The 27,103-nt window shown below is 38.6% G+C and overlaps 1 protein-coding gene across 10 annotated transcripts in view; it reads right to left on the bottom strand.

Moving 5' to 3' along the window:
* The window catches only part of ADD1 (adducin 1), a 128,532-nt gene that overhangs the window by 42,914 nt on the left and 58,515 nt on the right, over window positions 1–27,103 (bottom strand). For all 10 annotated transcript variants that reach the window (XM_077815906.1, XM_077815902.1, XM_077815905.1 and 7 more), the window contains exons 2-9: window positions 22,158–22,370; window positions 20,767–20,929; window positions 19,776–19,927; window positions 6,290–6,370; window positions 3,993–4,142; window positions 2,785–2,928; window positions 2,525–2,623; window positions 1,906–2,082 (exon numbers count right to left, since the gene is read on the bottom strand). In XM_077815906.1, coding sequence (XP_077672032.1) covers window positions 1,906–2,082; window positions 2,525–2,623; window positions 2,785–2,928; window positions 3,993–4,142; window positions 6,290–6,370; window positions 19,776–19,927; window positions 20,767–20,929; window positions 22,158–22,352 — 1,161 coding nt within the window. In that variant the 5' untranslated portion in view covers window positions 22,353–22,370. The remainder of the gene's footprint in view (window positions 1–1,905; window positions 2,083–2,524; window positions 2,624–2,784; window positions 2,929–3,992; window positions 4,143–6,289; window positions 6,371–19,775; window positions 19,928–20,766; window positions 20,930–22,157; window positions 22,371–27,103) is intronic.

Genomic DNA, 27,103 nt, shown 5'->3' on the forward strand with positions numbered 1-27,103 from the left:
TTGTTAGTTTCTCTCAAAATTTTCCACATGCAAAGCCTTCTGAATTTGATACAGAGGGAAAAGTGTAATTATAGTCTATTTCAAATGTCAATAAATTCTTTATAGATGAAGCCATGTTGCAGAGAGAATCTGACCATAATTTTGTAATCTTCAGTCAGTTTCCTCTGAGGTAGTTCCATTTGTAAAGCACTATTACCCTGCAATGATGCCTTGGCTGCTGTCCCATTTTTCACCAACTAAAATGCATCCGGACTGGAGGTAGATAACAGATACAAGAAAGCGGTGTTGGAGATTACCTACGGTTGACTACATGGCTGGGGACTTATTATACATATTTAATATTGTGGGGAGAAGGGAGAATAGCCATATTAATATCATAAAATTATGGTAACAATTGTTAAGAGTCAGGAGTGTATCAGTACATTTGTACATGACTACTTCCTGAGACAAGTTGCTCTTGCAAGCCACAGCCCAGCTAAATTCAGATAAAGGATGTTACAAAATTACCCTTTGTCTCTTTAAACTTTTCTGGTGGGTGTATCCGATAAGAGATGAAGTAATGGACCATACACGCATACCCCAATGTCATGTTATAACCAAGCTCTTAAGATCTTTGCATCAGTTAATACACATTACCAAATGTCTGGCAACAAAGGTAAGTTCAGACGCAAGAAGTGTTAGAATGATGCATTATATACTACATTCTAACCTTAAACATATGGTCCTTTCCGTTTTAACTTTTCATCTTAAATTTTTTTTAAAGGAAATGTATAGTTTAACACAATTTAATTCCATGTTTTTAACCACACAATTGGTTGAAATGGCACTTATTGAGGGCTGCTGCATGGGAGGTAAAAGTTTGGGAACAACCTCTGGTCTCTCTCCAGGTTGATGGTTCATGGACTGTAGGGAAAGATGGTGTTGATGGCACCACTCTTTAACAGCCTCTTGTGGCTAGTCAAAGCATGTCAATTTTGTAGGACACATTAAAGCAATTCAGTATGGTAGAGAAGCTCTGGATTTTAAGACAAATTTGGACACAGGATAAAACAAACTTTCATGGTAGGGTAGTGGCTGTATGTAGAAACAGCAATGATTGTTCACTCAGTGATTGTTCATACTGAGCTTTGGGACACTGGAAATGGTTTTGTTGAGAAAAGGAAACATTGTTCCGAATACCCTCTCTCTCTAAAAATATCCTAACTTCAACCCGGTTAAAGATTTAATCTGAATCATAACCTATATTACAGGCAATGTCATTGCTGGGCATTATTCAGAGTGATCATGTAGACTTTAACCTATGACCTTCAGACAAATGTTCTATCAATGCAGCCATATGGATCATCATTCTGTGTTAATACCCAAAGACCCCTCTAACAATGTGACATCCTGAGAAGTCCAAGTTTACCTTTAGACTCCACCTTTTTGTTAAGGGGTAAGGAGGATAGGGCTGCATGGTATTATCTGGAGAGGCTGCATGCACCACAATCACAACTAACAAAGGAACCTGTCTGTGTTACAAGAGGTACAGAACCCAGTGAGTACGAACATTAAGGCCTGATCCAAAGCCCACTGACATCAAGAAGAGTCTTTCCACTGACTTTAGTGGTCTTTGAATCAGGCTGTAACGGATCTATTCTATCTTACAGGGAAGCTTTAAATACTCAGATTAAAGATTAATAAATGAAGTAACCTACATGGTTCTTTTTTCACATTATAGCCTGGACACTAACCTAAGAAAAACTTAGCATTTTGAAATCTCAAGAATCAAATTTGTCAGCAAATAAAAAAAGTAAAACAAGACCAAAAAACCTGAAAAAAAATCTTAGTTTCTTTATAGCACTTTAGAAATAATTTTGCATTCATCATATAAAAACTCATTAGATATGATGTTATTTGCTTTACCAGATTATCAAGCATTCGCATAAGGGCTTCAAATTCCTGCTCTCCAATCTGCCATTTTGGATGGGATACAGTACCCTCAGCTGCTGGAGACTCAGGAGAACGAGATTTGGCTTTGTATTTTCCAGGGTCTAACAGCACTAAGTTGTCAGGCCCACCTGCACTGGCCAGGGTACGTACCTTAAAAATAATTAAACCACATTTTAATTTTTTTAACACAAACACTGGATAGTTATAGAAACAGTAGAAGGACTCTCTTCTATTTTGCAAATTCTAATCTTACATTTTAAAATTAAATAAATCATTATAACCTTGTAATAAGGAAAGTGTTTTAAGAAATGTGAAAAATTACATGTTGCAACTCTCTTGCTTTAATGAAAAGTAGACTGATGATTTGGGAGAGATTTATGTAAGATCAGTAGTTCTAGTCTGCCAGTTGAACACAGTTGCTAAACTATCAGTGTAATTGCTCCTGCATAACAAAATCAATCCAGGAATTTTTATTTTATTAGTTTAGATTGAAACTGTCATTTTTTAATCATTCAACTATTATCTGTTTGAAGATTATGTATGATGTTGTTACAGATAGCAGATTCATTATATAATATATTAAGATTCTTACTTGAATCTCACAGGCAACTACTAGATTATGAATATAGTAGAAAGCCTCTTCAATGGTCTCCCCAACTGACACCAAGCCATGGTTTCTGAGAATAAGGACCTAAGAGAAATGGACATTGAAAGGAATATGAGCTGCTACAAGAAACCTACCTGCCAAGAACTAAACAAACATACCTCCCCTCCTTTCCATTTCCAAGTTTAAAAAAAAAAAAAAAAATCACTATTTTCTTTTAATATTGACCTATGTATGGAATAACTGACCTTGCTTTTAGGTCCCAAATTTTTCTGAATTAACACTTTTTCTTCATCGTCAACCAGAATACCATGGTAGTCATGATAGGCCACTTCTCCAAGACAGAGTGCTTCTGGTGAAATTGGCAAGAGACCACACTTCATTGCAGAAACCTGAGAAACATAACAGTAGATTTTGAGAGAGAAGTAAATAAAAACAAGAAGTCAGTCATTGCTGTACATTATATACACTAATGCGTGAAGTGGAGGGTGAAATGTCATTGTTAATATTTAAATACATCTGAGACATTTAAAAGCAGAAGAACTGAAGACTGGTCAGAAGACAAGACAGAAATGTGAAAAGATTTAGAAAATCAGCCTCTTATTCTTAATTCATTCTCTCTTTTAAGTGAATATTTTAAAATACAAGATTATAAGTGACAAGTTTTCCTGCAGATTATTACACAAAACCATGGTTAAAACCCACCATTGTTAAAGCTTAAAATCCTCAGAATATGATCCAAAATTAGGAATTTACTCAATTTCAGTCTTGTTATCCACCTGAAAATAATTTTATTGCTGTTCTGAATCAATTTAATAAGAAAAATATCAAAATAAGAACTGCAGTAAAGCAATTTCCTGAATATTTGAAACTCAGTCATTGGGTTGGCTCCTAAAAAAGCTTCTGAGGTGGATTTGATAATGATTTATAACTAGTTGTTCTTGGAGATGGATAAAAACATGGGCATCCACAAAGTCCACCGTTTGAGATCAATGGTGCTACTTGTGCTGTGAAACAGTTACAGATGTGCTACCAGAACAAAATGTAGATAGGATGCAAGTATTCTAATATATAGCATATATATGCAGAAAATATTACAAAGTGTGCCTTACTGGGCCACTGGAGGACGCTTTACCTCGTTATGACCCATGGACTGAAAAGGTTCTATTACAGTCTGAAATTTGCCATTTGCCTACTGTTACTTCTAAATGTTGATTCAAGATTTCATATTCATAGCACAGATAGTGTCAATTTCTACCGTAGGGCCCAATTTTGCAAGCACTCACAAGGCAGGAATATTTACATGAATAGGCTCATTAACTATGTGACTTCAAATAGGACTCCTCACTAGAATACAGGTTTAAAGGGATCAAGCCCTTAAACTACCAAGTAAATATATGACTACTTGGCACCAGCTACACTTCTCTTAAAATCTATAGTAAGAGGAACTGCTTACCGCTGCCCCTGCTGGTGTATGGATATGAACGATGCATTTAACGTCAGGTCGAGCGGCATAAATTGCAGAGTGCAAGGTAAAACCAGCTTGGTTTACTCCCAGGTTAGTGCTTCCACGATCAACTACATCTCCTTGAATATTGATTTTAACCTGACAATATAAGAAAACATTGTAATAAAAAATTTTATAAGTTATGGTTGTCCCAAATGTATTTAATTCAGCATCTTCCTACAGCAGTTTTAAAAATTATATTATTGTATTTTAACAATATCATACTACATATATGTTATATATAAATGTATATAAACCAGTGTCATTAACAGCAACAATATTAAGCTTTAAGATCAATATATTGTAAACAGCTGTAGAATTGGTCCTCAGTAACACAAAACGAGCTTTCTATATCATTGATTTTTTGTAAGAAATCAAATCCATCAACAAGCAATTGTATAACAAATTATTTTCCCCCTCTACATTGTTCAACTTTCACTCCCTTGATTCCTGTGATGACATTTCCACTAGTTCTTCACTGATCAGAGGGTCTTCCAGCCTAGACACGGCCTGAATTACTAATGTAAAAACACAAGCAAGGAGAAAAAGCCTTTTAGAAAACTAACACAAAACCTTTCAGTCCTCTTTTATACATCATAATGCAGCGAGAAAAAGAGTACAAGCTCACTTCTTCGCCTACTTCTTTTCGGGTCACCTTTTTTTAAGTTGCTTATAATAAGGTTCCCTTAACATTCAGCTCCTGGAATGTTATTCAGGCACCACCTTTTCCTCATTGATTAATCCCAAATCTAGAAAGAAAGAAATCTGATCCTTTTTATACTTGATTGCTTCTTCCTTCCTGGCTGCAGACAAATATCTACAGGTTGTCAATAAATCTTGACACTATGTATAGAATACTTTACTTTGGTCTTTGATAGGCAACTAAAGTGGTCTTTGAAAGTCTGTAGACTCTTTATATGTAAATTGGACCATCATCAGTGTTTAATTTTGAGAACCTTAGATACTAGTTGATTAAGAAATGCACTTAAATTCTCACCCTCTAGGCTTATTGAGATACCCCATAGCCACAGATTTGTACTGAATGCTTCGTTTTCTAGAAGTTCAGTCTTCTAGGTAAGGTCTTGATTTTCTTTAATTGTTGCGGACAATAATATATAGAGTTCAGTTATTTTCCCTCTTTTCTCCTTTATCCTGTTCTCAACCCATACTAACACCAGTTTAGACAAAGCTATGCACTATTCCAAAGTAGTGACAGTGAGGACTAAGACATTTAGTTTGGGGATCTGAGGCCACTACAGGCATAAGTAATGAATTAGTCTTAGTGCTAAATTCTTTCAGCATTGCCATGGATAGTACCATGGCATTATGTCCATTTGAGGGGTGCTGCAGTTTGCACTGCTGAGTCACTGCTGGATCTTCCTCGAGCTTGATGAGAAGTAAACCAGTCTTGCATCACTGGGCTTTATTTATATATATTTTTAGAGAGATTTTTAGTTGCAGTGGAGGCTTCACAACACCACCCTCCCACAAGCAGTATCTGAAACTCACATTTGGCAAAAACAAATAACCTTTGACACAACTGTGCTAACTTGATTTTTGGGTTATCTGTCACCACAGTTCCATTGCCCTAGGTCTAGGCCTGTTATTATGCACTACTATTTACTTTTAACAAGATCTGGAAAAGAGAATATATTTGGTTAATCCAAATCTATTATCTTTCTATAATCCAGAATTAAAGGCAGCAAAGGAAATACGTAGCACTTCATGTCTTGAAATCACTGTAAAATCATTAAACTATAAATATATATAAACTACAAAACAGGTACTGTAAGTACATGAAGAAACTGAGGAAGAGAGATTACAGAAATTGTCCAAGGTCACAGATGGAATTAATGTTGGAGAAAGGACTAGAACTCAGGAATTCCCCATGCTCAGTCTTGTGCAGCTTTTATATAATTAATACCCAAATTAAAATTTAGGATAATATAGATGTATTTCAGTATATGAAAAAAACTAAGGACCAAGAGTTTATGCTCAAATTACAATCTGAAATTTTATGCCCATTAAAAAAAAGAAGAATTTTACTTCCAAAATGGATAGTGAAATCAGTCAAACTCTTAAAAAAAAAAACACAACAAAACTGTTCTGGCCATGAGACTGCAGCAGAAAATAACTTAGTATTTTCTATAACATGTTTATCCAAGTTTAACATACATATATACGAGACAGAATTTAGATGTTTATATCCATGTTCTATTGGTATAGAAATAGAAATTAGCACTTACCAGACTGGATGCAGAAACCTCACTATAAAGAAGTCCAAAAGGTACAATCAAGAAGTGCTCCTGCTCAGAACTTACTCTGGCCTAAAAATACAACAAGAGTGAAAGCTAAATCTTTACAATAAAAAATTGTAATATTTTAAATTCAAGTTCCGTTTTGTAAGCCCTAGAAAGTATACCATACAATAAAATTACAAGAGAGTTGTTGAACACGGGAGATGTACATATTCCAGAAGCATAAACTAACAGTCATGCCATATCCACTATAATTGACATAATTTATTAAACCATAGTACACTTGGTAATAGACCATGTTTACTAAGGCCACAGGGAGGCCCAGGCTACAGTCTCTCAGGCTGGTGGAAGACCAAGGTGTAAGTAAGACGCCAAGGGAGTGCTCAGATCCTACAATAATGAGGGACAGATAACCACCTCGATAGATGAGTGGTTCGCCAATACCCTACGGGAAACAGAATTTGGGAGAAGCAATATTGTCACCCATAGTGTTAGTGTCCTAGAAAAACCTCTGTTTGCCAAAGGGTATGTGGGATTATGAAGCAGAGGACTTATGGAAATTTAAGCAACCCAGCTAAACAGTTTGAACATCTTGACACTGGGTGGGATGAACCCTTTAAGTGAATGCCTTTTGATGGTGTTGGGGAGGTTAGCATACCTCGGGGCTCTCCACCAACTATCCTTCTCTTTATGTAGCAATATTTGCCTCAAGGTTTAACACACAGATGATGGAGTTCATAACTCAAAATTAGTTTATAGTTTGTAAACTGTTTAGGGCAGGAACCATATCTTTGTTATGTTTTCAGAGTGCTGTGACCTTGTACCAAAAAGCACATGTGCTATCTAACGTGAATTGCTTGATTCAGTGTGAAATAGTCTTCCCTTTGTTCTCTAAAATGTGTCTTTTTAAAATACTACTCTCCCTTTTTTTCCCTCCCGCAGCTGCCAATGTTTCTACACTCCCCATATCATCTCCGTCCCAGAGGCTAGCGCAGATCAGAAGGCGAAAAAAAAGCACTTGCGATGACTTGTTCTCAGAGCTCATGCAGTCCTCTGGCACTGAAAGAGCTCAGCAGAATGTGCGGATGCAAACAATGGCAGAGTCCAAGAAAGCGTTAAATGAACGCGATGAGAGGAGGGAGGAACATGCTGAAAGGAAGCAGAATGCAATGCTGAGGCTAATGGGGGAGCAAACTGACATGCTCAGGTGCCTGGTGGAGCTGCAGGAAAGGCAGCAGGAGCACAGACCGCCGCTGCAGTATAACTGCCTGCCCTCCTCCCCAAGTTCCATATCCTCCTCACCCAGACGCCCAAGAACATGGGGGCGGGGAGTGGGAGGAGGGCATGCTACGGGGACCCAGCCACTCCACCCCAGAGGATTGCCCAAGCAACAGACAGCTGGCATTCAGTAAGTTTTGAACTGTAGTGTGGCCTTGTCCTTCCCTCCTCCACCACCCCACCCAGTGCTTCCCTCCTCACCCACCCCTCCCAGGCCACCTTGCGAGTTTTCCCCCTATTTGTGTGATAATTAATAAAGAATGCATGATTTTGAAACAATAATGACTTTATTGCTTCTGAAAGCGGTGATCAAAGGGGAAGTGGAGTCAACCAAGGGGGCGGGTTTTCATCAAGGAGAAACAAACAGAACTGTCACACCGTAGCCTGGCCAGTCATGAAACTGGTTTTCAAACCTTCTCTGATGCGCAGGGCATCCAGCTGTTCTCTTCTAATTGCCCTGGTGTCTGGCTGCACGTAATCGGCCACCAGGCGATTTGCCTCAACCTCCCACCCCGCCATAAACGTCTCCCCCTTACTCTCACAGATATTGTGGAACACACAGCAAGCAGCAATAACAATGGGAATACTGGTTTTGCTGAGGTCTAACCGAGTCAGTAAACTGCGCCAGCGAGCTTTTAAAAGTCCAAATGCACATTCTACCACCATTCTGCACTTGCTTAGCCTATAGTTGAACTGCTCCTTACTACTGTCCAGGGTGCCTGTGTATGGTTTCATGAGCCATGGCATTAAGGGGTAGGCTGGGTCCCCATGGATAACTATAGGCATTTCAACATCCCCAATGGTAATTTTCTGGTCTGGGAAGTAAGTTCCTTCTTGCAGCTGTTCAAAAAGACCAGAGTTCCTGAAGAGCCGAGCATCATGCACCTTTCCTGGCCATCCCACGTTGATGTCGTTGAAATGTCCCTTGTGATCCACCAGTGCTTGCAGCACCACTGAAAAGTACCCCTTGCTTACGTACTGGCTGCCAACGTGATCCGGTCCCAAGATAGGGATATGCGTTCTGTCTATCGCCCCACCACAGTTAGGGAAACCCATTGCAGCAAAGCCATTCACTATGATCTACAAATTTCCCAGAGTCACTACCCTTGGTAGCAGCAGCTCAGTGATTGCACTGGCTGCTTGGATCACAGCAGCCACCACAGTAGTTTTACCCACTCCAAATTGATTCCCAACTGACCAGTAGCTGTCTGGCATTGCAAGCTTCCAGAGGGCTATCACTACTCACTTCTCAACTGTAAGGGCGGCTCTCATCTGGGTATTCTCACGCTTCAGGGCAGGGGAAAGCAAGTCACAAAGTTCCATGAAAGTGCCCTTACGCATGCGAAAGTTTCGCAGCCACTGGGAATCGTCCCAGACCTGCAACACTGTGCGGTCCCACCAGTCTGTGCTTGTTTCCCGGGCCCAGAACCGGCGTTCCACGGCATGAACCTGCTCCATTACCACCATGATGTCCAAACTGCCAGGGCCCATGCTTTGAGAGAAGTCTGTGTCCATGTCCTCATCACTATTGTGATTGCGCTGTCGTCGCCTCCTCGCCTGCTTTTGCAGGTTCTGCACATACTGCAGGATAATGCGTGAGGTGTTTACAATGCTCACTGCAGCAGCGGTGAGCTGAGTGGGCTCCATGCTTGCTGTGGTATGGCATCTGTAGGAGAGTGGAGCTGCAGCAGAAGCGGTGGGTGACGACGGATGCCATGAGAATATATATTTATACAGAACAACAAGAAGACCTGTGAGGTGGATTCATGGCACCAGGAGAGCAGAGCTGCAGCGGAAGCCGTGGATGACGACGGCTAGCAGTCCTGCTGAACTGTCTGCTGACAGCAGTATGGCGTCTGCACGGAAAAAAGGCGCAAAATGATTGTCTGCCATTGCTTTCATGGAAGAAGAGGCGACTGACGACATGTACCCAAAACCACCCATGACAATGTTTTTGCCCCATCAAGCATTGGGAGCTCAACCCAGAATTCCAATGGGCAGCGGAGACTGCGGGAACCGTGGGATAGCTTTTCACAGTGCAACGCTCCGAAAGTCGACGCTAGCCACTGTACTGTGGACGCACTCCGCCGACTTAATGCGCTTAGTGGGGACACACAATCAAGTGTATAAAATCACTTCCTAAAAATTGACTTCTATAAATGCGACCTAATTTCGTAGTGTAGACACATCCTGAGACTCACGAGCTGCAAGTGGCTCTTTAATGTGTCTCTTTGCAGCACATGATACTAAAACACTGTGTGATTGAATTATTAACCAATCAGGATGCTTTTACTATGTTATTAACTAACTGTAGTTGATAAAATAATAATATTTGATCAGTCATTTTGCTCTGAGAATACTACTTACACACACACATAGAAAATGAAACAATGAATTCACACTACTGTGGCTCTTTTGGGTAATGGTGATCACTAGTTTGGCTCTTGAACCACTGAGGTCTGGATATCACTGGTGTATAACATTAAATTAGAGCTGTCAAGCGACTCAAAAAAATTAATTGTGATTAATCACACGATTAAAAAAAATTAATTGTGATCAATTGCGCTGTTATACAATAATAGAATACCATTTATTTAAATCATTTTTGGGGGTGTTCTACATTTTCAAATATACTGATTTCAATTATAACAGAATACAAAGTGCTTACTTTATATTTATTTTTTATTACAAATATTTGCACTGTAAATAACAAAAGATATAGTATTTTTCAATCCACCTAATACAAGTACTATAGTGCAATCTCTATCATGAAAGCCGAACTTACAAATGTAGAATAACGTACAAAAAATAACTGCATTCAAAAATAAAACAATGTAAAACTTAGAGTCTACAAGTCCACCCTGTCCTATTTCTTGTTTAGCCAATTGCTCAGATAAACAAGTTTGTTTACATTTCCAGGAGACAATGCTGCCCGCTTCTCATTCACAATGTCACCTGAAAGTGAGAACACGTGTTCTCATGGCACTGTTGTAGCCAGCGTTGCAAGATATTGACATCCCAGATATGCTGAAGATTCATGTGTCCCTTCATGCTTCAACCACCATTCCAGAGGACATCTGTCCATGTTGATGACGGGTGCTGCTCGATAACAATCCAAAGTAGTGCAGACTGATGCATGTTCATTTTCATCATCTGAGTCAGATGACACCAGCAGAAGGTTGATTTTCTTTTTTGGTGGTTTGTGTTCTGCAGTTTCTGCATCAGAGTGTTGCTCTTAAGACTTCTGAAAGCATGATCCACACCTCATCCCTCTCAGATTTTGGAAGGCACTTCAGACTCTTAAACCTTGAGTATGGGCTGTAGCTATCTTTAGAAATCTCACATTGCACCAGGAGAGCACTTCTTTGCGTTTTGCCAAATCTGCAGCTAAAGTGTTCTTAAAATGAACAACATGTGCTGAGTCATCATCCAAGACTATTATAACATGAAATATATGGCAGAATGTGGCTAAAATAGAGCCAGAGACATACAATTCTCCCCCAAGGAGTTCAGTCACAAATTTAAATAACGCATTATTTTTTTAATGAGTGTCATCAGCATGGAAGCCTGTCCTCTAGAATGGTGGCCAAAGCATGAAGTGGCATATGAATGTTTAACAGATCTGGCATGTAAATACCTTGCAATGCTGGCTACAAAAGTCCCATGCAAATGCCTGTTCTCACTTTCTGGTGACGCTGTAAATAAGAAGTGGGCAGCATCATCTCCCGCAAATATAAACAAACTTGCTTGTATTAGCAATTGGCTAAATGAGACGCAGGACTGAGTGGATCTGTAGGCTCTAAAGTCTTGCATTGTTTTGTTTCTGAGTGCAGTTATATGACCAAAAAAAAAAAAATCTACATTTGTACGTTACACTTTCATGATAAAGAGATTGCACTACAGTACATGAGGTGAATTGAAAATACTGTTTCTTTGTTTATTATTTTTACAGTGCAAATATTTGTAATAAAAATATAAAGTGAACAGCGTACACTTTGTATTCTGTGTTATAATTGAAATTAATATATTTGAAAATGTAGGAAAAACATCCGCAAATATTTAATAAATTTTAATTGGTATTCTATTGTTTAACAACGCAATTAAAACTGCGATTAATTGCGATTAATTTTTTAAACCACCATTAATTTTTTTGAATTAATCGCAATTAATCGACAGCTCTACATTAGATGGAACGTTTTTTATGTGATTCCCAAAGTCAGGAAATATCATTTCCAGAGATCAATTGTCTATAAATGCCAAACTAAAATCCAATGCAGCCAACAATTCAGTTTTTAGATTCCTAACAGTTATTTGAAGATGCAGTTTCTCTCTGGCTGGGCTTTTTACACTGTATCATTCTTGGTAGTCATCTTAATTCTTAGATGGAAATATAGGATTTATTTAAAGTCCTCTCTCTTTTAGAAGGTTCCCCGGGTGAGAACAGCAGTCACAATCTTACATCCGTACAGCTGAGAATAAGGCAAACAGTATAATGCAGGGCATTCAATCTGAAACTGCGGACAATATTGAGCAGTCACAATCCCACTTCTTTTTACACGGACAGGGCTTCCTACAAAAAAGGATGAACTAAAACTAAACAATGTTGTTGTCTGCTTCTAGGAACAAGTAGGTCATATTCCAGTTATTTGAAGGCTGATGCCTGAGAAGTCAATCTCTCAGTTCTGGTTTTAGATATTTCGAAACTAATAGTTTGTCCTTTGTTTGAAACATATTTTCTGTATGCAAGAGATAAAACAAATAAGATGGAGACAAGCAATGAACACATCTACATAGCACAGCATAAGAGAAATAAAATAGTAAAAGAACAAGTCCTTAGTTGCTTATTTTGTTTTAATTATTTAGTTCCCCATCACCCTCAAGTGTATTTCTCCATTAATGAACCATGTATGTATATAAAGTTGACTAATTTTCAACACTGCAAAATGGGTTTTACATTTTAAACTAGCAAATAAATTGATCAATGTATTGTTTCATTACATACGGGATTTTTCTGGGGAAAAGGGGTATTGGAGGGCTAGATTTCATGCTACTTTTAGCCTTTAGAAAAAGAAAGGAAAAAAAACAAAAACAAACCAGATCCAAAGTCCATTTACTTCAATGGGGACTGAATCCAGTGCCAAAAGTATCACCTGTTATACAATTACCATTCCCAGATTCCTCCCCAAAAAGGATAACAGAATCCAGAAAGTATTCTTTTCTTTTTTCTAATCCCAATGGTCCAAGACTGATGGAGATCTCTTCACATTTTAGGATATAATTTTACCTCACCTCCATCTCCTCTAATTTAAAGTCTCTACTTCACAGATGTCATTGCTCAAGTACAGCTCCTTTTATAAAAGATACTTACACCACTCTGTAAAGCAGCCACCACAGGGTGATTTAAGACTTGCTATTAGCTTAACCTCTACTGACCCAGACATATAAGGAGAGCTATTGTTTTCAAAACTCAAGCAATCCCACTTGACTCTGCACCATGTTGTTATCTCATTAATTTAATTGTTGCTCAATCATTAATGTTTATCCTTCTGCAGGCATTCCAAATCAAACATTCCAGTGTGGACCTGTTCATGTAAGGTCAAGGGAATTCATGCACTTCACACATCCAGTATCAGCAAGACCAGCTGTTAAATTTAATGCAAGTACAATATAAAGTCTTCAATTTATAGTATTTGTTTAATTAGTGTAAAGTTTTTAAGTGGAAAAAACGGTATAACTTTTAAAGCAAATATGTAAGGCAAATACATCCAGTAACACAAAGACCCATAAAGTTAATAAGGCACTTCATCAAAAAGGCAGGTGAGAAATAAAAAGAGTGTCAACCCCAATCACCTTTGTGCCTATTTGCATAACAGCCCTAATAATGATACAATGACCACAAAAAACTAACAGCTATTTGGAGGTCATTTTCAACATAGTAGATAGATTTTTCAAGACGACGACACTTCCTCCAATGGATAACAAGTAAAGGGTGAACCATATTATGTGGTTACACAACAAACCAATATAGTAAGGAGTCCTTTACATGGAACCTTTTAGGTTCTGCTGATAAGTCAAACTTTTAAGGCTGTCTACAGATCACTATTTATGATGCTCTATTTTGTATGAGTGGTACAAATATTAGTCTGTATGTTCTCACCATTTAAGTTTGCCTGTTCCCCCTACTATTAGCCATAAATAATCTACGTATATAGCATTCTGCAATCCAGGAAAAGAAACGAAGGTAGTGAGAAAAATGGAATTTTAGGAGAAGTTCCTGATTGGCAAGACAAAGATCTGATCCTGCATGTCACAGACAAGTGAAAGTTATTGTGAGAACAAAAATTCCTTCATCTCTCTCCATCTTAGCAATGTTTCAGAGTAGCAGCCGTGTTAGTCTGTATCACCAAAAAGAAAAGGAGGACTTGTGGAACCTTAGACACAAACAAATTTATTTTAGCATAAGCTTTCATCTTAACAATGTCACTTGAGTACAATGAACAGTTTTCAGAAGTATAACCTGAAAGAGGGGGACAGAAATTGCTCTCCCAAATAAAGGAAAATACCCATGAAGATACAGTTTAATTTTTGGAGATGTGATCAATTAGTTTGACGCAACTTAAGGGGAATGGCTCTAGATTTGGGCAAAAAGGTGAGTCTAGTTCAAGTAGAAATGTAATGAGAAAACTGAACTGCAAACACTGATCTTAGAGTCTGGCACTGTGGGGAAACTTTTCTTTGCTACCTTTTATGGTTCAAATCGATAGTTTTGTTATGTATATTGATAGCATTTCAACATTTATAATCAAACTATTTAGATATAGTGCTTTTTCCCTCTCAAGCTAGTTACTGGTTGTTATCAGAAAAGACTTGCTGGCATTCTTTCGTCTGCAAGAGATGGTAGGAATTGCAGCCTGTGATGTAGATGGTTTGCAATGTCTCATGTGACTGAATAGTCCAATCTGAGATTTGCATGATCTTTGGCAGTTATTGCAAATGTATGTATCTTGGCTGAGAGCTGCTTGCTTCCTATGGGCTCTTTTCTCTTCAAGCTGTAGGAGCCAGCTCCTGTCATGGACTTTGATACCCTGATGGAGACGATGGCGCCACTTGTTACGATCACTTGCCAAGATTCCCCATTGATCAGGATCAATTCCGAATTCCTTCATAGCTCACTTGCATGTGTCTTTATAGCAAAGCTTGGGATGTCCTGTTGTTCTTGTTCCCTATGATAGCTCCCTGTATAGCATGCCCTTGGGTATGCGTGAGACTTCCAACCTCAGATGGCCCAGCCAGCGCAGACGTCTTTGCTTGCACAGGGCTGCCACACTTGGGAAATTTGCCCTTTGAAGAACCTCTGCATTGGTGACCTTATACTGCCATTTGGTGTTGAATATGAGGCATAAACAATGTAGGTGGAAACTATTTATCTTTTTCTCCTGATGAGCATAAGTTGTCCATGTTTCCCCACCATCCATGAGCATGCAGAGGATGCAAGCTTGGTACACTAGCATTTTGGTCTTGATGGTAAGCTTTGAGTTGTTCCATGCTCTTTTAGTTAGGCTGCCACCACCTTTAGCAGACTTTCTAATGCAGACATTTAGTTCTTCCTCCAGTGAGAGGTTGGTGGTCACTGTAGAACCTAAGTAGCTGAACTTTTGGACTTCTTTTAGCCGGTTTGCATTTCAGGTAACTGAAGGATCTTGTGGAACCCCCTGCCCTAATACAACCATTTTCTTGATGCTGATGGTGAGAGCAAATGCCTGACAGGCACTTGAAAGGTGGTCCATGAGTTCTTGTAGTAGATCTTCATTGTGGGCTATGAGGGCAGCATCATCAGTGAATAGAAGTTCCCTTATTAGCATCTTTTTGACTTTGGTCTTTGACTTAAGTTGGAACAGGTTGAAGTTTCCCATCTGATCTTGTGCGGAGATGCACTCCATCTTTCATGTCCTTAAATGCACAGTTCAAGAATACCAAGAAGAAGATTCCAAAGAGTGTAGGGGCAAGAACAGAGACATATTTTCTCTGCGTCAACTTCAAGAAAAGTGCAGAGAGCAAAACTGAGGATTGTATATCGCCTTTGTGGACCTAACTAAAGCATTCTACAGACAGCAGAGCAGGTCTGTTTGCAATATTAAAAAAGATAGGATGTCTATCACCCCTATCAAGTCGTATATGTTCATTCCACAGCAACAAGAGAGCAACTGTCCAGTTTGATGGGTCCACTTTGCACAACTATCAGGAAAGAAATATAGTAGAACCTCAGAGCTATAAACACCAGAGTTACAAACTGACCAGTCAACCACACAGCTCATCTGGAACCAGAAATATGCAATCAGGCAGTAGCAGCAACCAAAAAAACCCAGCCAAACAAAATAAATACAGTACAGTACTGTGTTAAACGTAAACTACTAAAAAAATAAAGGGAAGTTTAAAAAAAGATTTGACAATGTAGGAAACTGTTTCTGTGCTTGTTTCATTTAAATTAAGATGGTTAAAAGCAGCATTCTTCTTCTGCATAGAAAAGTTTCAAAGCTGTATAAATCAACATTCAGTTGCAAACTTTTGAAAGAACCACCATAATGTTTTGTTCAAAGCTACGAACATTTCAAAGTTATGAACAACCTCCATTCCCAAGGTATTTGCAACTCTGAGGTTCTCCTGTAATGTCCTTATTTTCCATTAAACTGAGCCCTTGATATGACTGGTAACTACTGCTTACAATATTCTGAAGATTTGATAAGGGATATATATACCCAACACCTTCTGGACAATTCTTGCTTGTAAATATTTTTATTACCATATTTGTCTCTCCTATATGGGGCTTGATTCTCCAACTCCCTGATTCACAGCTGCTTGGACTTAGGGAAAGATAGGCCTGCACAGGGGCAGCCCTAATTTATGTTAGTGGAGAACTGGGTGTAGCAAAGCTCTGCTCTGCCACTCTTCCTCCTCTCCTCCCTATGCTCTGCCCCTGGAATGCCCCCAATATGGTCCTTCCTCCCTCTTTATACCAGGAGATTGGTGGATGGATGGCTGACACAACAGGTGGTGGAGCTGCCTTTGCCAGATCTTTGCTAGTGGAGAGTTTCCTGACATAATAAGATGCTTGCTACAGAAACAGAATAAGAGTAGTAAGTGAGGCTATTTGGCCCATTTCAGATTTTTAAGAGAATTTCTACTTTTTTCTTTTTAAAGGGTCGGAGCTGTATAAACGCCAATCTACAATACCACCAGATTTATATTCATATCTATCCATATTAGTTGGTTGTCACAATTTCAGATACATCAGATATACAGTATCCATATTAAGGGGGCACATTGGTATGCCCCTCTAATATGGTTCTCTTGAACTTTCTTAGTTTCCAGTAAGGGAAATAACTGCTATAATGTCCATTTTTCAGATCCTTTCAGTCCGAGTGCTATGGTAGTATACATACTTTATTTGAATAAGGCGGCAATTATTTTACACATAAGGTATGTATCAATAGTCCACTAGTGCACATCGTGGTGTCTCTTAATGTTGTCTTTAGCACCATGACTATTACTCATCATTGCAGATCATTTGTCAATTAGTATTTTATGACTTGTATAGCTATTTCCACTCAATCAACAGCCAATTGATGCTTATTTTAATTATTTTCAGAAAAACATTTGCATGGTGGTACTGTACACATATTGCTTCAAAACTGTAACATTCCTCACACGATATTCCTCTACTAAATTACTGTCAGGCCTAATCTGATGAAGACATCTTTAAAAGGCAGAGTGGCCTGCAGAAATATCTTTTTAAATAGGTCTTTAAAAAAACCCAAAAAACCCAAAACCGAACTTTCTAACAGACAGCCTGATTATTTTTCCTGCCCAATATTTCCTTTTAATTTAAGGCTCAGTGAAAACAGAAACTGGCAAAGAGGAGCGTAAGTCGAAAAGCAATTAAGGGAGGAAAAAAAGGCTTGTTTGGTTTTTCCCCCGGAAGAGGTGGATGACTCTTCTGGGAGGTGAGCCTCATAGCTTGAGAAATGATGCCATAAAGCACACGTAGCTAAGGGATCACCTCACCATTTAAATTCACGTCTCTTATACAGTGTTTGTACATCCCATCTGAAATGTATTTAATTACTGCAATAAAGTACCAAATTAGTATTTTTACATTGGCATTATTTCCCTTATACACTTGCCAATTTTGCCTTCGATAGTGTCACTACAGTTTTATTATCATTCCTTATATTGAGACACATCAGCTTGGATGGCTTGCTGTCCCCTCAAGCTTGACATGGCCACAACCAAGAAGCTTCTCATTTAAATCCAGTCTACTACCCCGTTCTTCATTAGGGTTGATAACAGTGCCATCCTCCTCATAATTTAGTGGTGTGGGGGAAGGGTGGAGGGAGAGTGGTTAAAATGTAACCCTTCCTTCCCTCTCCTTTTCACCTTCCATCTAGCATCGAACATGCACTGTTGCTTTCTAATCAGATTTCTAAAAAATTCTTTCTATGCTGATTGCCAAATCATTCTTCCATGTCAGAATCACCTCTTGCCTTGAGTACTGCAATCTCTCTCGGGACCTTTTGATGCTAACCTGGCCCTCTACAGTCCATTCAAAATGCTGCTGTCGAAGTCACCTTTCGTACCAATGTCAGCAACATCACCAGCTCCCCACTGCACTATGCATCAACTTTAAACTTCTTATAGCCTTGTTTCAGAGACCCTACATCTCTGCCAGCAGCTCCTTTCATGTGCCTTTGTCCTCACTACTCCACCAGTGATGCCAGTCTTTATATACCTACCTCTATACCTACTCTGAGCCATGGAAGAAGGTATGGATATGTTTATGAACTTTATGCTTAGAAAGGCACCCCTTTACTTCATTCAAGTCTCTCTTACAGTATCAATTCTGTCAGCTCACCTATCCAAACTGATGGGGATGGTATAAAAAAATTGTTAACAAAACCATTAATATGTTCATGTTCTTTAACAAGAAACTATGTGATCTTATTAGCATCACTGTTGCCTTTCAATTAACCTTTTCCCTTATTTATGACCCTCACTGGGTTGTGTCATGGCTGGGCAAGAGCTATTTGTTTTTACAAAGTGCACACCACAGATTTTAGATACTCAAGAAAATACTTATAATTACTTACAATTATAATTACTTATAATTAAAATACTGATAATTATTTTATCAGTAATAATAAATGTCATTATTAATTTAAATAGTAACATTAGTCATCTAAACCAACTGAAAAAAAATTAAGGGCAGCCACTTGTAATATGTCAGAACAACAACTTCGCATTTGGAATATCCATAAACAATTCAGCTCTGTTATAAAGACAACAGACTGGGTTTCCTACTACAGCTGTGACTCTAATAATGACACTCATTTTAGCTCCTCATCTGGCTCATGAAACCTCCCTGCGCTGCCAGTCATTCTGTCAAGTATTATTATGATGAGTGCCAGTAATTACTCACTCAGTCACAATGAAGATAGCTGGCAGAGAGTGTTAAGCTAAGTGTTCTAAGATCAACTGTACCAGGGGTTTCTGATTCTCAGAAAGGGTTACTATTGTACTATGACAGGTTTCAGAGTAGCAGCCGTGTTAGTCTGTATCTGTAAAAAGAAAAGGAGTACTTGTGGCACCCTAGAGACTAACAAATTTAATCTCCCCACTACATTTTCCACTGTATGCATCCGATGAAGTGAGCTGTAGCTCACGAAAGCTTATGCTCTAATAAATTTGCTAGTCTCTAAGGTGCCACAAGTACTCCTTTTCTTTTATTGTACTATGGGCATTTAAAAAATTTTCAATAATATTTAATTAAATGAACAAAAATAGACATATTATATTGAAAAAGAACCCTAAGAAGTTGCTTACTGAATGAAGCATTATTCATTCTACTTAAGTCATTAAATGCTTGAGCCTCTGAAAAAAAAAAAAAACAAAAAAAACAAAAAAAAACTGTTTCATCATGAGGACTTTGGTGTACAGTCTCTTAAGACTCTATTCAAACTAAACTGGCTGACATCCAAGCTGTTCTATTCTTAATTCTTGACATGCCATGATGAATCTCTTCACTATTATACTGTTTTCAATACCACTTCATTTCTGTTGCAATCAATAAGAGAGTGGGAAAGAGGTGGAAAATATCTATCTATAGAACAATTGTTTAGCTATGTGTTGATCCAATACTCACTGTTATATGATTGTAAATAAGCTGAGACCACCCAAAAAGATCCGCTAGTCTGTAGAAAGCTGCCAATTTACATCGCAATAACTTCTCCCCTTTCTCATAAGCAATGGAATCTGACCCTCTAAGGTCATTCACTGGTGTCACCATGCCAAGACCTGAAAAGGAAGAAGTAAAAGCATATGTAAATCATGTGCTCAATATCTCAGTTAATGTCCAACAATATTCTACCACATCTACTGTAGCTGTTCCTATAATGCTACTGACAGTTCACTGGACAACCAAAGAAGTCAAAAATTATTAGCTTCAAAAGGGATATACCTCCACCAGCTAGACCTCTGATAACGAGCATTTCCTTTTCCCGTGGATAGGCCATTTGGTAAATATTTGTTAAATACAGATAGCATTATTCAGTTGTATTGCAGATTTATTAGCGACAGCATATTTTTCAGTTAACACATCTAATTTAAACGGGCTTTAATATAAACCAGGGTTTCTCAAACTGCATTGCACTGCGACCCCCTTCTGACAACAAAAATTATTACATGACCCCAGGAACGGGGACCGAAGACAAAGCCCAGGCAGGTGGGCCAAAGCTGAAGCCCGAACCCCGGCATCCTGGGCTTCAGCTCTGGGTGGGTGGGGGTTGTAACCTGAGCTTTTGGTTTCAGCCCCAGGCCCCAGCAAGTCTAATGCCAGCTCTGGTAACCCCATTAAAACTGTGTCACGACCCACTTTGGGGTCCCAACCCACAGTTTGAGAACTGCTGATATAAACAATATACACAAATAATTATTCTTTATAACACTCCAGCATTTACAAGCTACTTTGATTTGTTTGTTTGTTTATTTTTACAGCATCCCTGTGAACAAAATGGGCTGGTATTTCAGCTGGTTCACAACATTGTCTCTTAATTTCAAAACTTCCTTAAAAATAATTCAAGTACCCATTACAAGTTATGGCATATCTTTACCACAAATGATCCCTGTGCACTCACTCATGTTTAATGCAGCCATTCCACCTTGTGGTGCTGCTGGGTAGACATTTGGTATATTTGTTGTCATGAAATCTGCAATCTGCTGTAAAGCCAACAAGCCTGTTGGGTTCTTTCCTTTCTTAAACTGTTCCTGGATCATGGATTCCAATTCTTCACAAAAGGCCTAGCAACAAAGTATTGGATATTGTTAAACATCACAAAATTGCAGAACCCTAACCAGCTAGATTGCTAGCCTCACACATTCCTTCCCGAGTATCTTCTCAGCACTCTTCAGAGGGAAACACACTGCACACTCCCCGCCGCCCAGTCAGCTGGTGGCAGACTTATTGGGCCTGTTTCTGTCACTTAAAAATGTTGCTCTCCGGAGTTCCAAGTGGCATGAGTTTTATCAGCCTTTGCAAACTAACAACTTCCCCCCTGCTCATGAAGAAGGATAATACAACATGTAAGACTGTTAGACATGAAGTAGAGAGCTAAAGCTTGCACGAAGGGGGAACAAACTGAAATAGGCGTATTAGTTGGTGGGATCAATACAACAGGGTTGCTGCCTACCAGAAAGGCAACAACCCTAATTATGACATCATAAAACATGCATACCAATTCTTCTCAGAGAATACATTTCACGAAAAGTGAGTCTTGTAACCCACTCATTAGCTATGCAAAGACTAAACTGCCGAAAGAAGAGAAAGCCATCTGAGCAAAGAGCAGATTTTAGTCAAGGACACATATTTAAGTACCATAATAAATTTAAATCAATCACTTTATCTTCTGGCTTCCCTTCTGGAAGCAAAGGGTATCAAAAATCTACTGAATATTTCACGAAGTAATGACATATGAGGAAAAGTTACAAGAGCAAAATATGTCTACCTTGGCTAAACAACAATTAAGAGTTGAAGTAATTACAAATATTTGGATTTAAAACATTAAAAAGCAAGGAGGAATTTAAAATGGAAAAAGGAAGTTAAAATAGGAGCAAACAGATTCAATTAAGTGAGCATTAGAAAAGCATCTTCCTAAAGAGCATGGAACTGTCTCCCCAATAAAATGATGAAACTCTACTAATTGGGACAATGAAACTTGACTGGACACCACACTAGAAAATTATGCTCTAAGGATCACTCTTACATAGGCAAGGAGATCAAATAAGTCTTAGGCTACATCTACACTCTGAGGTTGGGGTGTGATTCCCCTACTCATGTATATATACTCATGCTAGCTCTCATCGAGCTAGCATGAGTATAAATAGCAGTGTAGCCACAGTAGCAAGGGTAACAGCAGTGGGGGCATGTAGCCTTAAACATCTCTAACTTCTGTTGAACATATTGTGTCACAGTGCAAAGTAACCAAAATCAGAATATATAACACTGAGGGAAAATATGGTATTTTCTTACTGGGCTTTGCAGAATCATGGAGACTCTCTTCTTTTGTTCCATCATGTTGAAATCTTGGCGCAGGTCAGGAGCCATATTCCTTTCTCGCAAGTACTCGGGGTTATTTTCATCAACTCGATCAAAATACCTTTCTTTGTGAGGTGCTGTTGTTGGGGGTGGTGAAGTCACCACCGTTGCTCTGGAATCACCATTCATAGCAGAATTTTAAGGGTCCTAGGGAAAATCAAACCAGGAAAAAGGTTAGAACCTAGACTGATAATACACAAGTATTTACAAGACAGCAACACAGATCTGTATTCAAACATGTTCTTGGTTTCAACACAGCACAAAATCAAGAACTAAATTAGTTTGGCTTCCACACTGCATAAGCCACAGTTTTAATAGTATGCATGGAGGAAGCCAGGTATATTTTGTTAAATTTAAAAGCGCATAAAAAGTAGTATATATTCAGGCATATAATTTTGAAGTAGTAAGGTGGAAAGTCAAACAAGACAGCTATTCAAATAGTCTCTACTACAATAGGCTCTCTATGTAATAATGCACCTTTAGTTATCCATTCAGTTTTCACATTTCCCACAGACAATACTAGAAGGATGGAGATCAGAATACGAAGTTTTCTAATGTACAACAATGACATTTAGATATGCATACAAAGTGGTGCAAAATGACATGTAAGATTCAATATTCCCAACATCAGCACTGAAATGGAATCACCAGGTTTTACTGACTACGTCAGTCCAAAATACGGTGAATTGTATAGTTAGACAGCAATATTTGGGAAGCATTTTTAAAAAGAGGTTTAAAGAAAAGTATAATGGTTTATATTTAACATATTAAATTTAGTTAACTGAAGACTACTTGGAGAAATTCTCTTACACTGCTGTCCCTCCAGAGTGTCCTGGTATTGTTAAAATTTAAATTATTTATAAGGATTTCTTTTAGCAGTATACGCTCTCACATTTTTACTCGCATTGCACCACAGCGTTCACATATTAAAATACAAGATCTTAACAGCTAAAAAACCCAACAACATTATTTTACTATATATGCAAAAAGCAAACACCAAAATAAAACAAAGGTCAGATTAAGTAGCCCACAAGCAAGCTTTGTTTTAAATTATTTCTCATTTTTAAGCTGTGTTCCTATCAGAGTAAATTGCAAAGCTCCTTTTGTCACTATTTTATAGCAGCTGATCTCTCACTTAATTACAGCCTTTTATACCAAAAGCTATTGCCCTAACTACATGGCCTGATTTTCAGAAGTACAGAGCTCCCACAAGAGGCCAACAAAAACACACTCAAAGCTCACCTAAAAGATGGCCAAGTTGACCTAAACACATGAGAAGCTGCTGCTGCCAATAGATCAGGATGGAGCAGACCTGTATAGAACAACAGAACCTGCATTCCTCCTGAAAACATGTTTCTTCCTGGAAGCCATTCACTGATAAGCGGTTAAATAAGACCAACTTTGTATCACTTTTGAGACTGTGCCTTCCAATCCCTGAACATCCAGCCTATTTGTCTGCATTATGTTGTCCCATCAAATTTAGACCACGCTTTTTTGGAGCAGAGAGACTAGGTTTTCTTTCATTTACCATACAGGACTGACAAATTGACATCACTTAATACACAAAGTAGTTTACTCATTGTTGTAAAATTGATTTTTGCTGAATAAGTCAGTATAATATGACCACATATTATAAATACATACAGTGTATGCAGGACTTGAAGACCCTTGCCCCTCAGAGTCGGTAGAAATTTTGCCCAAACAAATGGGGCCAGAGAGCAACTAGTGCCTTTCCCCGTGGGAGGAAAAGAGAAAAGGAACCAAATAGCCATAGAACTGTTGCGGTATCTTGCTAAAGTCATCCCATTCCCCCACTCTGATATCTAAGAATAGCATCTCTTTAGATCATAAAAGTGCCTGTTGGTATGTCATTGCCTAGAGATAGTAAAAGGAAACCCAATATACAATTCAGATTTAAGAATCACATCTGGTCAGTTATACAGATCAACTCCAGGAAGAGATGGGAGAACGAGGGAGGAGGGCAACCCAGACACTACTAGTTTTTAAAGAGGGGATGATGCATAGTGCAGAGAGGCTTGAACCGCTAGCTCTTCTATAGGAAGGGAGGAGCAGGGGAACAGAGCACTCCAAACACAGCATCTCCTTTATGAAGGGAGGAAGGAGCCAGGCCTAGAGCCACTCCTGCTTTCCCTAAAGGGAATAAAACAGAAAATAGGAAGTGATAGCACAGCTGCCACATACAAACTTCTGTGGTTACTTTAGAAAGAGGTTGGGGGCATCTTGAACAGCTTCAGTGCCGAATGCTGCAAGAGTTGAAATAGTAAGGTGGAACTGGCTGCACTTAGAGCCCTTTTCCCTATCTGCAGGATTTACAGAACACACTTGTGATAGCAGTGGGGAGCATCTAGTGGAGAACTTCTTGCTCTTTTGGAGAGCTCCATTCTAACTCAAAAGGAGCCTGATAGTAAAAATAAATCCCATCAGGCAGGTAACCTTTGAAGAGATATTTCAAGCCAACCTTTCACCAAGATCTCTTTCACTGTTCAGCCACAAAAAAAGCTGAACTTGTGACTTAGGAAAGAGCAGCCTTTAACTGTTTTTGAACAGTAAGTCACCTTTGCCTGTGCAAACTAGGCAGAACTACAGGAGTTAAAGCAGAATGATTTATCAAGGCAGTTTTCTGTCTGTATTTGGTATCAATGACAAGTAACTCCCTCACTGCAGAGATACAGGGAATAAAGCAGAATCATCATTCCTTTCCAAAGAATTCTCTGCTCCACACATTACCCATAACCAGTTCTGCCTTCAGCTAAAAGTAAAAACCAGGCAGTTTGTTCAGTCTAAAACTGTGATTATTTTCCATATTCTCATTTCATATTGGTTTTGATATCCCTTGAACTAGTCACAACATTTTTGCTTTGAGGTATATGTATTCTTGTAGAGCAATTAGGTCTGAGCACACACACTTGTTAAAAACAAACACACACTAATTGCTTTAGGATACTTGACAGAGAAAAGAACAAACCACTCATCACTTCCCTGCTTTTGAGCGGAGTTCAATCATTCACTCTTAAAAGCTTAAAGTCTGATTGCTACTTTAAATTACCATTAGCACCTAAATTAAAGGTCTCCATAAATCAAACAAAGACATTTGTGCCAGCACAGTAAGTGTCGTCTTCCCCTGCCCTTAATCCAAGGCACCCATCTCTCCTTGGAAGAATTTTTAAATCTTCTATGCCTTACAGCCTCAAATGAGACATCCTCTCTCCTGTCCCACTTCCATGCTCGCTCTGTACTTCCCAGTAACCTTGTCCTAACATTCCTTCTCCCTTTCCATGTACTACTCTAGCTCACGCAGATCATGCCACCCTCTTCTGTGCACCACTCTGCTTACATCTGAACTGTAGCTGTCAACTCCCTCAATTTTGTTCCATGCTCTCTCCCCCTGTTCCTATTCCATCACACTTTCTCTTTGACATGTTATTTCATAATCCCAAAGAAGAAGGTAGATTGGACTAAAATGCAGAAAACTGTACACAGTAAGTTAACATTTGGTGAGGACGACCAACCCTTTGGCCATTCCTCCTCCCACCCTCCCTTTCATGATTTTCTTGCCTCCCTTTTTTTGTTCCCCTACACGCTTGACTAAAATGCATCTCTTACATTTTATTTTGGAGACTACATTAAGACAGTTGCAGAACACCTTCCAGACAGAAGCACTGGTCATCAGGTGGCATTCATAAATTGAACATAGAGCTCCTGCGTACCTCTGAAGCCAAGTGAATAATTTGTTTAACAAGTTTAAACTCCACTGTCCTAGTAAAAAAAACGGGATTTCAACACTGGATTACTGGGTTCAGCAGTAACGTACAGTTAGGTCAGCAAAATAAAGCACAGTGGTTAACTAGATCAAAATTTACACTGCATTCTTGGACATCTACGAACCCAAATCATTATGGCCAAAATTCTGAAGAGGGTATCTAGTGATTTTTGCAGCCAACTTGAGACAATTTAAAGGGGGTTGGTTTTCAAAAGGTGAGTGCTCAGCACTTAATGAAAGTCAAGCCCTTTAAGGTGTCTCAAGTTGGGCACCCAAAATTACTACTCACTTTTGAATATCTTAGCCAATGGCACTTATGTCTTCAAACCATTATACAAACAGAAAGTACTTAATTCTCAACAACAGTGATAATGAGAACAGACTGATTATTTTAAGGCCAAAAAGACCATTATAATCATCCAATCTGACCTCTTGCTTAACAGAGGCTACAGAATTTGACATAGGGGTTCCTGCATTGAGCCCGATCACTTGTACATAGTTTCCCGTCCTACAAAATAAAGTAAGGAACAGAGGTTAAGTGACTTGTCCATGGACACACAGGGGGCATACCAGAATTAGAAATGAAGAGGACCTACTAGTTCTGTTCGCAGTCTACAGTCATATAAAAATAAAAATATATGTTTTGAGTATATTCTTTAAGTACCATACAACAGTTCCACTACAAGGTGAGGATTCTATATTAATTTAAGTCAACAATGCTTTTATTTATTGCAAAAAGGTTAATCCATCAATAGTTGAGATTATTAAGAGAGCAGAAGGTCAGCTGGCAGCTGATATTACTTGACATTGATTGTACATCTGAAAAAACCTGAGTGCTGCAAATTAACTTTATGTTATATAATTTAACTTTTATTTCAGACCAGTCTTAGAGTTACAGAAATTCCATATTTTTATGCATAATGAACAAGAAGAATGAACAACAAAGAGTTACATCACTAAGGAAACCTTTTTAATAAAGTGTGAAGAGCGGAAAAAATAATTTGAAAAGGCAAGAACAGTACTATTAAAATAATAGCATAAAAACCTCATCATACCAGATTCTACTCTCAGTAGCTCTATTGAGAGTTTAGTCCCAAAT

The sequence above is a fragment of the Eretmochelys imbricata genome, chromosome 4, assembly GCF_965152235.1.
Source record: "Eretmochelys imbricata isolate rEreImb1 chromosome 4, rEreImb1.hap1, whole genome shotgun sequence".
NCBI lineage: Eukaryota > Metazoa > Chordata > Testudines > Cheloniidae > Eretmochelys > Eretmochelys imbricata.